This window comes from Piliocolobus tephrosceles, chromosome 12 (genome assembly GCF_002776525.5).
Source record: "Piliocolobus tephrosceles isolate RC106 chromosome 12, ASM277652v3, whole genome shotgun sequence".
NCBI lineage: Eukaryota > Metazoa > Chordata > Mammalia > Primates > Cercopithecidae > Piliocolobus > Piliocolobus tephrosceles.
In genome coordinates, this window is record NC_045445.1 from 72,762,925 (window position 1) to 72,776,743 (window position 13,819).

A 13,819-nucleotide genomic window follows, 5' to 3' on the forward strand; every position below is an offset into this window, starting at 1 on the left:
TTGGCTTCTTCCATTTTGTGATGTAATGAAACGGAAAGGGGGAGAAGGGCAAAGAGCAGTCGGTGTAAGGTTTAGGATGGTGTTGCATGCAACTGGTAGTTCACTTTTGGAGTGTTTTGTTTAAGGGGAGAATCTCTTGAAAGGTGTCTCCATGCTGAATTACAAACAGCCATAGCGCTGTGCTGTCGCTTCCTACCGCAACCCCCTTCCTCCGCTTACCCTATTGGAGAACACTTCTCCCAACCACACTTCAGTATCCTCCTCTGCCACCGGCTTTTCTTGGGGAACCGTCCCGTCTGGGGAACGAAAGCCATGTCTTTCTCCTGTATTTGCCTTTGTTCTTCCCGTTTTCTTTTTTCTTTTTTTTTTTTTTCTTCCCTCCTCCACTTCTTGTCAGGCCAGATGGCTATGCAATGGTAATCCTGTGCCATTAGGCGGCGCAGACTTCAAACTGTCCTAGAGAACAGAGATTCACCGCTGTAATTAAAAACTTCAGGGGTGAGAAAGCTGGACCTTCCCTAGCTCTTTAGCTAAAGATGGGAAGATTATAAGGAAACAGCGTCGGATAAACTTGCTGATGTTGGGGTAGCATGAATTTGTTGACTTTAGTAATGCAAAATTGATCTGAGCCTTTCGAACTCCACAGGTCTTCTGCAAACCCTCACTGCACAATTCCTGGCTCCTTTCAGACAGGAAACAAGTTCACGCTCGGCGTTTTGTTTTGTTTTTTTCTTAGTCCCCTAGAAGTGATATCGAACGCTGTTTCATTGCTTGGTAAAACCGTAAAACACTGTGCTAACTTAAGACATTATGATTGTTTCTGGATTATTCCTATAAACAAGCCCACCTTCCTTATTCCTAAAACATAGAAATAATACTGAAATTCCTCCGTGCTCTGTGATTGTATGAATCGTGCAATAGCTTAATAATTCTCAGGCTAAAGGGCTGCTCAGATATGGAAAGCAACTGTTTCTAATCACCATCCCCCCTTCCTGAGATTCCCGCCACTGTGCTTTTCTATACTCGTGCAGTAGGTCTTGCTGTTTTGCAGAGCTGACAGCAACCTTAAAGCAGGTAGTGGCGGGAAGTTTTAAAATCGGCGGCCAGTGTCTTAGAATAAAGCATTGACTTTGTCGCAAAGAGGTCTACCCCACAAAACACTGTGGGGGCTGTAATTCTTGCATGCAAATCTTGGAAAGAATAGTCCAGAGTCAGAGGAGAGGTTAAGATAGGTACAATTGCATGGCAAACATAAGGCAAGAAAGGGAAATTGCATGAAGCTCCGCCTTCATTTGACCCACTCCCACATTTTTGGCTTTTACATTATCTAAAGCAGGTGGATTTCAAAATTACAAAGGTTTACTTTCAGGAGATGCAATTTACACAAAAGGATGAAATTAACTATCAGTTGTGTAAAAGTATGTCTTGTGCATGCAGTTGCATCTTGGCGCACATTAGTAAAACAGCAGTATGTAGCATGGTTCCTAAGAAACAACACGTGTCTACTTGAGCAGGAACCCAGGAGAAAGTAATAAGCAATTATATTGAAATTTGTAATCCGCAGGCAGTGTTTTCTGATTTATGTGTTTATATCAATGACCTTATTTCTGTGTGGTTTTCTCCTCTGTGTAGGCTGCAGGTCAAGGTGATATGAGGCAGGAGGTGAGTTTCTTTAGTCTTAGCATCTATTAGGAAAAACCACTCGTTTTATAAACTTGACACACATAAGCAGCTGACAAATAGATGCTGGTTGGTATATTTGTACAATATGAGTACCAATATGATATGCCAGTGAACTCTCTCAAAAATATATATCTGAATTTCGGAAGATAGGACTTTTTTAAATTGCCATTCAAAATAAAAGAAAAGGCTTTTGCACTTTTTTTTTTTTAAATAGAAATGATGGTAAGGAAATATTCTTGACAATAGAGATGTGCTAATATTTTATTTGGGCGTTTTGTGGGTTAGACTATCATTTTGGCGTGTGTACTTTACAGGCTTACATGTTGCTTATTTTAGAAAGTTGAGGCTCTAAATGTTCACGTATGTGAAACATTTCTTAACGTACTATATAGTTTTTGTTGTTGTATTCAATATATATTGTTCTAACTCCTAGAGTATGCCATCTTCTATATGTCCTACAAAGCGAGAATCATTGTTGTGTGACAATTATATTAAGGAAACCTCTCAGTTTACCTTTATGGCCTTAAAAATGTTTTGGTCAATGCATATTATTAATTTTAATCTAATTAATGCACAATAAAAATATACTGAGTGTGAAAAAGTATATATATATATATATATATATATATATATATAGTAAGTATTAAAAACTGCAAGCTTCTTGGAATTTAAGACCTTATTGTGCTTGTTCAGATGTAGAGAGAACTTCTTCCTTTTAAGCAAAATAATTGCTCTGTCATTTGGCAAGAAAAGGCTATATTTTCATTTCTAAATGTGCTCCTTGTTACTAGCTACTGTGTTAATTTAGCCTAGCCACTTAAGCTTAATTTGGGACTTTTTCTTTAGTATATAAAGTGTTCAGAGGAAGGAAAAATCAAAACTTATATTTCTCTTGTATTTTCTAACCAAATTCACAATTGCTTCCTTAATGACAATATTTATGTATTGTTACACCAAATATTTTGACCTCAATAAAAATAACTATAGCTTTTTGTATCCATAATTCACTTAACAGATTTTTGTTTTTAACTTATAGCCAAAGAGAAGATCTGCCAGATTGTCTGCTGTAAGTAATCTTTTCAAAAAGCAGCCCATGTATTATGAAATGTCATTTTAAAATTTAGGGAATCCTAAAAAATTCAATACACGATTTATTTTTGAAGTTTTAAGAAAAATTTTTACACCAAGGAAATGTGTTTTTTTTTTTTTTTTTTTTTTTTTTTTTCTAATGCTCATTTATTTTAATTCAGAGTTTGGATTTCCTTTTTAACGTTCTTTCTTCAAATGTGATTGTTTTCCTTTTCTTTTCCTTTCCCACAACTTGATGCAGATGCGTGTACCCTTTACACCAGAGGTAACGCCTAAAAGAACATCAAGTTCAAGGGTAAATATTCAACTTAGAATATTGAAATAAATTTGCTTTTTTAAAAAAAAATAATTTTTGAAATGGCATACAGCTGATCATTTTACTTTGCTTATATTTTGTTCTGTTAGTAATATATTATATTCTTTCATATGATACATGTACACCCCTTGGGTGGGGAATATTTGCTCCTGTTTTATGATTGTCCACAGTGTTTTGACATTTTCATTCGGTAGAGACAAAACAATTTCAGTTGGATAGGCCCATTAAATGTACATGCCTTTGCTATCATATAGTGACAATACTATTTCCCTGGGAAAACAAAAGGTAAAAACAGTAGTAACCCCAAAGTTGTGCTTTGTAATAAAAGTAGTAACTAACATTTGATAATATTTTACAGTTGGCAAAGTATATATGATTATATATAATTATTTACATAATATATATGTGAGATGTATTTGCATATGTTAATTTCAAATGGAAACAGTTGATTTTGTATAGACATATACTCTGGTGTTGTGGCTAAAGGCATGTAGAAATAGATACAATCTCAATATTTAGTTTACCGTTAATTGCTTAATACATAAGAATATTGGTTGAATTCCTGAAATCATAAAAGGTTAAAGCTATGAGAAACATTAGAGAGCATCTAATCCTATCACTTTGTAGTTGAAGAAAATATAAACTGTCATCATGCTCATAAATGAAATCTTTGTTAAAAAATATTGCTAAACTTAGGGCAATTGAAGTTTTAGTAATAATTGATATATTTAATGGTGACAAAAGAAGGTGTTTTTTCTGCATTTTACTTTTCAAGTCCACTATTATGTCAGGTTAAATATTCAACTTTTAAGTTTTTAAAACAGTAAATACAGCGTATTTTCTTTTAAAAGGAAAGTAAGTCCAGACGTGGTGGCTCACGCCTGTAATCTGAGTACTTTGGAAGGTCGAGGTAGACAGATTGCTTGAACACAGGAATTTGAGACCAGCCTGGGCAACATAGTGAATCACTGTCACCACAGAAAATACAAAAGTTAGCCGGGCATGCCTGTAGTCCCAGCAGCTTGGGAGGCTGTTGTGGGAGGATTGCTTGAGCCTGGTAGGAGGAGGATGCATTGAGCAAAGATTGCCTCACTCCAGCCTGGGCGACAGAGGGAGTCCCTGTCTCAAAAAAAAAAAAAAAGAGAAAAGAAGAAAAGAAGGGAAGGGGAGGGGAGGTGAGGGGAGGGGAGGGGAAGGGGGAAAGAAAGAAAGAAGGAAGGAAGAAAGGAAAGAAAAGAAAAGAAAAGAAAAAAAAAAAAAGAAAAGAAAAGGGCTAGACTAAAACATATACTATGTAACCATAGACTTTACCCTCCTTGGCTGTTTCTCATGTGTTAAAAGAGTAATAACTTATATCTATATTATAAGTTACAGTTTCTAAAGCTTTTTTTTTCATGTGTTTTCTCATTTTCTCCTGATAATATCCCTGTGAGGTGGGTGGTATTAGTCTCTTTTTATATTTGAAAATAACAGCCTCAAAGATACTTATGCCTTTGCTCAAGATCACATCACATAAGTGGGAGATCTAGAATTCAAACACAGGTTTTCTGGCCCCTCAATCCAGTGGTCTTTCTATTACATACACAGGTAGGCAGAAATTTTTCTTGGTAAAGTTGTCATGAATCAGGGCATTCCAAACTTGTAGATACAAAGATTGAAACACTTACATCACCATAAGGTCTTTTAAAAATATATCTAAATTGATGTTCTCACTAACAGCATTTCTCTTAATTATTACCAATGGAGGCTTAACAATCAACAAAACCCTGTTCCTTATTAATTAGACTTGACAAAAATAAACTGACCCTCTCTGGTCAGAGGGAACTAATTGATCAGTCTAACTTGATGCCAGCAGTTTGTCCTTGGCAGCAACTAGTCAGCATTCTAACTGGTTGCCTCTCATCTATATCACTCAACTTAAAAGAAAATTTATTTTATTTGTATCAAGGGAACATTGTGCATTTTTAATGCTGTTTTAGGCTTACAATGAAACTTACAATGAAGGTATTATATGATAATTTTATTGATATCAGGTTTATATGTGATACTTTAAAGCATTTGCATAAATTATTACAATAGCTGGTAAAATAATTGTGACCATTTAATCAACACAGCAGTTAAACTGTATATTTACTTTTATTGTTTTATATTGCTTGGCAGAAAATGAAGACAAGAAGTGATATGATGGAAGAAAACATAGATAAAAGTGCCCAAGCAGTTGCTGAAACCAAGCAAGAAGCAGTTGTTGAAGAAGACTACAATGAAAATGCTAAAAATGGAGAAGCCAAAATTACAGAGGTATCTTCTAATGTTAAGAGTTTTATCTATTTGAAAGTTTAACAATGGGTACAACTGAAAGAAATCCTATTTGCCTTTTAGTTTACAAGTTGGAAAAAATTAAGTGAGCTGTGGTTCAATAGTATAATGGTATCTAAGGGGAAAATAAAATTAACTTAAGATATGAGAATTTAGAGGGACGAGTAGTGCAAGCAGTGGCTTAGCATTGCTGCTACTAGAACAATGCCAATGATTATGACTTAGTACTAACATAACCACCTTCTTATTAAATACAGGCCAATCTTTATTCATTTTATCAGCACTCAGGCTATTTGTAAATCCCTTTTCCAGCATTTATGACTCTTTTATTTCCTCTGTAGATGGCAAAGCAAATCATTATATAAATGTTTTTAACCTTATTTTGCATATTTAATGCATACAGCATTTTTAGGTATTGTAATAAAACACTGAAAATGGGATGTAGTCACAAATCTATAAACCAAACATATGCAAATATGGAAAATCTTTTGTAAGTTATCTTATAATATCTGGTATAGTACTTTTCAAGTAATTTTTACATAAAAAACAAATATCATTATTATAGAAACAAAATATGTTATTTTTCCAAGGACTATATTTTGTTTACATGCATAGTCCTCATTAAGAATTGCTGATATAGAATAAATACATGTCATCCTTTAAGTATTTACTTTGTGATTCATATTTGAAATGAAAATTATTTATAAGTGTTTCTGTATTTATTGTTTCAAATATCTATTTGTAGATATTTCTGTGGACATATTTTAGTTAATCTCATTTCTTAGAATGTTTTCTCATAATGTGATATTTAGCAGGCTTCTTTCACAGGAAAATTACTTTCTTTAAAAGAAGTATTAGTCTTTCTGTGAAATAGATGTAATCCAGTGTAAATATTTAGGGGAAATGGTTCTAAATTTACTAACAGAATCTTGTTTTTTTTTTTTTTTTTTTTTTTTTTTTCACCATGCATACAGGCGCCAGCTTCTGAAAAAGAAATTGTGGAAGTAAAAGAAGAAAATACTGAAGATGCCACAGAGAAGGGAGGAGAAAAGAAAGAAGCAGTAGCAGCAGAAGTAAAAAATGAAAAAGAAGATCAGAAAGAAGATGAAGAAGATCAAAACAAAGAAGAGAAAGGGGAAGCTGGAAAAGAAGACAAGGATGAAGAAGGGAAAGAAGATGGAAAAGAGGATAAAAATGGAAATGAGAAAGGAAAAGATGGAAAAGAGGAAGATGCAAAAGAGAAAGAAGATGGAAAAAAAGGTGAAGACGGAAAAGGAAATGGAGAAGATGGAAAAGAGAAAGGAGAAGGTGAAAAAGAGGAAGAAGATAGAAAAGAAACAGGAGATAGAAAAGCGAATGAAGATGGAAAAGAGAAGGGAGATAAAAAGGAAGAGAAAGATGTAAAAGTCAAAGAAGATGAAAAAGAGAGAGAAGATGGAAAAGAAGATGAAGGTGGAAATGAGGAAGAAGCTGGAAAAGAGAAAGAAGATGAAAAAGAAGAAGAAGGAAAAGAGAAAGATGAGATCAAAGAAGAAGATGGAAAAATAGAGGAGCCGCAGAGTATTGTTTAAAACTGCCCTATATAGTTTCATAATTTGTTAATGTGTACCTTCATGTTGTAAAGTTAATAGAGATAAATATTTTTATCAAAAATTTTATAAACACAGTCTTTCTTTAGCATTGATTTAATTTCAGAACATCTTCATATTGATTATTAGCCATGAAGTTTCTCACATGAAACATTTATCTATAAATTTTGTGATTATAGTAGTGGAATATATAGAGAAAAATATGCTTTCAACTTTGCGAGTGAATTTCGTGTTGTGTAAGTTATGTGTCAAATCTTTGAATTTTAATTTTACTCTTTTATATGTGTGATAATTTCATAAAGTGAGGGATCCCAAAAAAAAGAGTTGCATCCAACGTTATTGTTCTCTAGGATGCTTTTATAAAGAAGGTGAACTATTTTCATGTAATGCTAAGAGTTAAACTTATCTTTCCCAAATATAACTTTATTATTAGCTTGGGAAAAATGAAATTGTATTTGCATTTTTAAAATAAATACATATGTTTATTTCAGAAGGGCAGTTTTGATTATATGTGAATGCACAAATTTTACTGGATTTATCTTAATAAAAAGACTGATGATGATTGTGTTTTGTTATATCTTCAAAAATGTGGCTAGTGAAATATTATGCTTAATTTTTTTCTATTGTAGTTTTCATGAAAATATTTAAATATTCACTGACATAAAATTAATATAACATAAAATTCACCACTTTAATTATAGTAAAAATAATAAAGTATGTAATTCAGTGGTTGTCAGTATATTCACAATGTTGTGTCCACTGTTTAATTCCAGAACATTTTTATCACCCAAATCAGAAACAAAGCACCAGTTAGCAGTCTCTCCCCATTTTCCCCCAACTCATCCCCCACCTTCCATCCCTTGGCAACCGCTAATCTGCCTTCTGTCTTTATGGATTTGTCTATTCTGAACATTTAATATCAATGTAATCACACAATATGTGTGTGGCCTTTGGTGTCTGGCTTCTTTAACTTAGCAAAACATTTTCAGGTCAATCCATGTTCTAATTTGTATCATTACAGCAGGTCTCAATTTTGTTCAATGCTGTTTGGTTGTAATGTTGATGAGAAAATAGATTCCCAGCCGGGGCCACTGTTTGTAGAGTTGGCAAGTTCTTGCCATGTCTTCATGAGTTTTCTGCAGGTATTTCAGTTTCCTCGTCCACCCCAAAGAAGTGCTTGGGTTAATTAGCATGCCTAATGATCCCAGTATGAGTGTGTGTGTGTGTGTGTGTGTGTGTGTGTGTGTGTGTGTGTTCCCTGTGATGGACTGGAGTCCTGTCTAGGATGGGTTCCCGCTTTGCCTTCTGAGCTGCTGAAATAGGCTGCAGCGATCCACTACTGTAAACTGGAATAAGCATGTAAATAATTATCTTGTTCTTATTAATTGTTCTTAATTGTATGAATAGCTTATATTTATTTCAGTGTTTAACATTAGAAGTATTTTAGCCTTTATTTAGAAGTTTGGTGATGCTGTGACCAGAAATATTTGGTAGGAACTTAACTCTTATCTATTTCAATTAGCCTATTGATAAAATTGGTTTCCTTATGTGTCGCTTAACTTAAAATTACAGTTTCTAAAAACCTGTCAAAGATGTTAAGTGAGGACTTACTGTACTTTATTTGTTCTAATGGCTGAATAATATTCTGTTAATATACCACATTATGTTTGTTGATGGACATTTGGGTTTTCTCCATGTTTTTTCAATTATAAATAATAATGCTGTGAACATTTATGTGCAAGTTTTCTTTTTGTGGTTGTATGTTCTCATTTCTTCTAAGTATATATCTAGGAGTGAAACTGTTGGATTTTATAATAGTTCTATGCATAAATTTTTGAGGAACTTTTGGACTTTTCCAAAGTGGCTTCAGCATTTTATATTTCTACTAGAAATTTATGAGTGTTCTAATTTCTCCACGTCCTTGCTAACATTTATTGCATGTTTTTGTTATAGCCATTCTAGTAGAGTGATTTGGAAGTGATGCAAATCATGTGATCTTGATTTGCATTTCTCTAATGATGTTGAGCATCTTCTCATGTGCTTGTTGGCCATTGTATATCTTCTTTGGAGAAATGTCTATGCAAATCATTTTCCATTATTTAATTGGGTTGTCTCTTTAGTCTTGAGGTCTAAGATATATATATCTTTTACATACAAGTCCCTTGTCAGATATATGATTTGCAATATTTTTCTCCCATTCTATGGTTTTCGTTTTCTTGATAGTGTCCTTTGATACACAAATTTTTAATTTTTATGATCAACTCATTTATTTTTTTCTTTTATAGCTTATGTTTTTGGTGGTCTATCTAAGAATCTTGTCAAACCCTGCGTTACTAAGATGTACATATATGTTTTCTTCTAAGAGTTGTATACTTTTTTCTCATACATTTAGGTCTTTGTTACATTTTGTGTTAATTTTTGTATATGAAGTGAAGTAGGGATCAATTTTCACTCATTTACATTTGGCTATCCATTTGCCCAAGTATCATTTATTGAAAAATTATTTCCCCATTCAATAGCCTTGGCACCTGTGTCAAAATCAATAAACCATAGACGTATGGGTTTATTTCTGGACCCTGAATTTTGCAACGTTGACCTATGTCAATCTTTATGTCAGTACCAACATTTTGATTACTGTATTATTAGAGTAAGTTTGACATCAGAAGTGTCAGTTCTCCAACTTTGCTCATTATTTTGGGTCCCCTGCAATTCCACACAAATTTTAGGATTCGCTTGTCCATTTCTGCAAAAACAAGGCAGGAAGCAGTTGGTATTTTTATTGGGATTGCAATTAATATGCAGATACATTTGGAAAATATCGCCATTTTAACAATACTAAATCCTCCAATCCATGAACACAGTATGTCTTTCCATTTATTTAGGTTCTCTTTAATTTCTTTCAGCAATAATTTGTATTTTTTTTGGTGTACAAGATTCCCACCACTTCCTTGGCTACACTTATTCCTATTAATCTTTGCTGGTGTAAGTGAAATTCTTAATTTCCATTTTGGATCATTCATTGGGAGGGTATAGAAATACAACTGGTTTGTGTATATAATCTTGTATTCTGCAATTTGGCTGAACTTATTTATTAGCTGTAATAGGCATTTTGTGGAATTTTCAAGGTTTTCTATTTTATGATTATGACATCTGTGGAGATAGTTTTACTTCTTCCTGTCCAATTTTGATGACTTTATTTTTCTTGCCTAATTGTCCTGGCTTTAAAAGGACTTCACAATATTAAGAATGAAGAAGGAAATATGCAAAATGCAAGAGGTCTAACTTTCTAAACACAGACCTCTGACTCTACTTTTTCCAGAGCTGGCAAGTCCTTTACCACCTTACACCCTCTCTCAAACTTTGTACAATCCTACAGTTATCAAAACCAACCCCAAAGATCAGGTTGAACTTCTACGCACCTTGCTTGGATCCCCTGCTTCCTAGCCACATTGTGCAAACACAGGGAATGGATTCATATAACTTTCAACAGAGAAACTAGTCTGTTAAACACCTTGACCTCATTCATTATCAATGCAAAATGAAAATAACAATCTTGGCTTTCTATTTAGAAACATATTCCAGGTTTCTAGCAGAACTGTGGTAATGGATTATCGAGTTTTCATGTAAAAGCTCGCCTTCTACAGAAGTAAGGTAGTCAGCTTCCCCGTGCAATGATATTTTAACTACATGATAAAGCCCTTATATAGCAAGAACACGGTAATATACTAAAACAGGGTCATTTCTTCACACTATAATACAAAAGTAACCTTTCTTCCTCAGGTCCTATTTTGTTTCTTGATGTTTAATTGGATTTTACTTTCCGTTTACCATCCAAACATTGCCTCACACAGTTTCTCTCCTAAAAGCCTCAACAACTGCAATATGTGGAGGGAAGAGTGGGGTAGGAGTGGTGGTAATTTACAAAGACAGTACACCATCACTGTAAATGAAAATGAATGTACATTACAAATCTGCTGTAGTAGAACAATCTTTACCGAAGTTGGAGAGAAATAGCCAATGGTACAAAAAAGTCTATAAGGAATACTACAGGGAAAAGTTGTTCAAAAAGGACTCTTCATGCCTCTTTAGTAATATGAGACATAGTTTGTTAATTATCTCATTTACAACATAAGTTTTCAGTAACATATAATGCTGATTTAGATAATAGTTGATTTTCTGAGTATATACTGCTAAAATTTTAATCTAAAATTTTCTGGTGACACTATAAAGTGTTTACCCCTAAGCTTTATTTTGTCTGGTAGGGAGGCATTCCTCAGAATCAACAGTTTTCCAATGGGAATAACCTTAGAAGTCATATTGTAATTAGATGTGAAAGTATGATTCTGTTTATTGTTTATTGTTGCTCCTTAAGAAAAGAACCATTAAACGTAATTCTTCTGGGGCATTTCTACTACATAAAAAAGGCCTGCTGTTAATGTTTCCTCCAATAATGTTTAAAATGTTCTATGCTGGTTATTATTAATCTTTGTTTTAAAAACCCACGTTTAATATGGCATGAAAAAAGGAGATATAGAGCAAATACATGTCAGAACTGAAGTCTAATCTTATGAACCATAATATAATAGGCATTATTAATGACCTATTGAAACCACACAGGTAAATCTTGACATCATTTTTTAAAATCAGTTTTTGATAATGATTTTAAAACAGTAAACCAAACAGTAATGTATTGGTCCTAAAAATATTTTTGAATATATTATTGCAGCAATTTCCTAAAATTAAAAAGCAGAACTGTTAGAACAAGTTGTTCAACATATAAGAAACAGAGAAAAAGTACACCAAGTCAGCTCTGGTTTAGAGCCTCCTGTGCTAAAATTAAATTACATCTAAGCCCGGCAGTGTAGCCAAATTACGCGTGTGAGAGAATACTTTTTAAGAATACAGATACATGATTGCCTCTGACTTGGTCACCTCAGGCTCCACCACCACTGCCTCAACTGCCTTGACCACCTTTCACCTACCCTGCCCAACCCACCCTGGCCTCCCTTCAGCAGCCTATAGGATAGCACATTGGAGATATATTTCCACAGAATCTGGCATTACATGCTCCTGTTCAGAGGTGAATAGTCAGTGTAACTGCTATCCTCTACAGGACTATTTACAAGAGAGAATCTCCTCACATGGTTCTTTGTGAATACTTAGGAGAGGGCTTATCTAGATCATGTGTTATGTGGACTTCACACAAAAAAAGTCAATCTTTCTATAAATCAGTCGTTCTGGTTATGATTCTCTGGGTAACAATAAGTTTACACCTTTGCTTTCTATGAATCCGCTATAAATGTTATAGCCTACTTATGGGAGAATGCTGGTTATCTGAGAAACCATGCTGGGATGCATCATGACAGCAGACACAGAAAGCAGAGAGGAGCAAAGCTGGGAACCACCCTGTCTGGGCTCAACATGGAGCCAGGAGAGCCTCTCCACCATAAGAAAGGGTGGGTGAGTGAGAACTCCCTGGGGGATTCACACTCTCCATGAGGACCTGTGCAAGACAAGAAAAGTGAAAATCCCGTGGCCTTCCCTCATCCCTGCCACCAACCTCGTAGACTAAGGCAAAGAGTCACCCAGATGTTTTGTGAGGGCAACTTTCAGGTTCAAGGGAACCTCTACAAGCCTTGAGCCCAAGAATAGATGAGCACTGGCACCATTGCCCCAACAGAGGACATAGTCATGGGACCTGTGAGCAGAAAGATTGCTTAACTCCCACTTGCCAGACGAGGTTCAGTACCAGCTTTCAGCCCAGCAGTCCTGCTTCTGCTGAAACTCAGCACGGGCACAGCAACCTGCTGTCTCAGGAAGCATTTGAATGGCTGGGCAAGATACTCCACCCACCACTGCCAATGGTAACACAGCAACCAATGCCTGCTAGAGATTCCAGCCCAGTGCTCCATCTTCTGTGTTAACTCAGCCAGATGATGCAACCTCTTGTTGTCCCCAGAAACACCCAAATGGCAAGTTGGGTGACCCCAACCTCTCCACTAGTAGTCTGATGGGCAATGCCTGCTAGAGTTTCCAGCCCAGTGGTTTGCTTCTGTCTGAACTCAGCCAGTGGGCATAGCCTCCCATTATCCCAAGTAACATCCTGATGTCAGGATGGGTTTATTAGTCTGTTCTTGCACTGCTATAAATAAATATCTGGCACTGAGTAATTTATAAAGATAAGATGAGTAGTTGGCTTTTGATTTTGCATGCTGTACAGGAAGCATGGTGGGATCTACTTCTGGGGAAGCCTCAGGAAACTTACAATCATGACAGAAAGCAAAAGGGAAACAGGCATGTCTTACATGGCCAAGACAGAAGGAAAAGGAGGGAGGGTAGAGGTGCCACATACTTTTAAACAACCAGATCTCAGTAGAATCCACTCACTATCTTGAGGACAGTACAAAGAGGGAAATCTGCCCCCATGGCCCAATCACCTCCCACCAGGCCCCACATCCAACATTAGGGATTACAATTTAACATGAGATTTGTGGGGGGACGCAGATACAAACCACATCATTCTGCCTCTGGCCTCTCCCAAATATCACATGCTTCTCACATTAAAAAATACAATCATGCCTTCTTAACAATGCCCCAAGCTCTTAATTCATTCCAACATTAACTCAAAAGTCCAAAGTCTCATCTGAGACCAGAAGAGCCCCTTCCACTTATGAGCTTGTAAAATAAAAAACAAGTTAGTTACTTTCAAGATACAATGGGGGTATAGGCATTGGATAAACATTCCCCTGCAAAAGGGAGAAATCAACAAAAAGAAAGGTGCTACAGGCCCCACACATATCTGAAAACCAGCAGGGAAGTCATTAAA

At 35.2% G+C, this 13,819-nt stretch overlaps 1 protein-coding gene across 1 annotated transcript in view; it reads left to right on the forward strand.

Annotated features, from left to right (window-relative positions):
- The window catches only part of HMGN5 (high mobility group nucleosome binding domain 5), a 96,804-nt gene extending 89,249 nt beyond the window's left edge, over positions 1–7,555 (forward strand). Inside the window, exons 3-7 of the mRNA XM_023202842.2 lie at positions 1,633–1,662; positions 2,720–2,749; positions 3,014–3,067; positions 5,249–5,386; positions 6,379–7,555. Coding sequence (XP_023058610.1) covers positions 1,633–1,662; positions 2,720–2,749; positions 3,014–3,067; positions 5,249–5,386; positions 6,379–6,975 — 849 coding nt within the window. The 3' untranslated portion in view covers positions 6,976–7,555. The remainder of the gene's footprint in view (positions 1–1,632; positions 1,663–2,719; positions 2,750–3,013; positions 3,068–5,248; positions 5,387–6,378) is intronic.
- Positions 7,556–13,819: the final 6,264 nt, after the last annotated feature.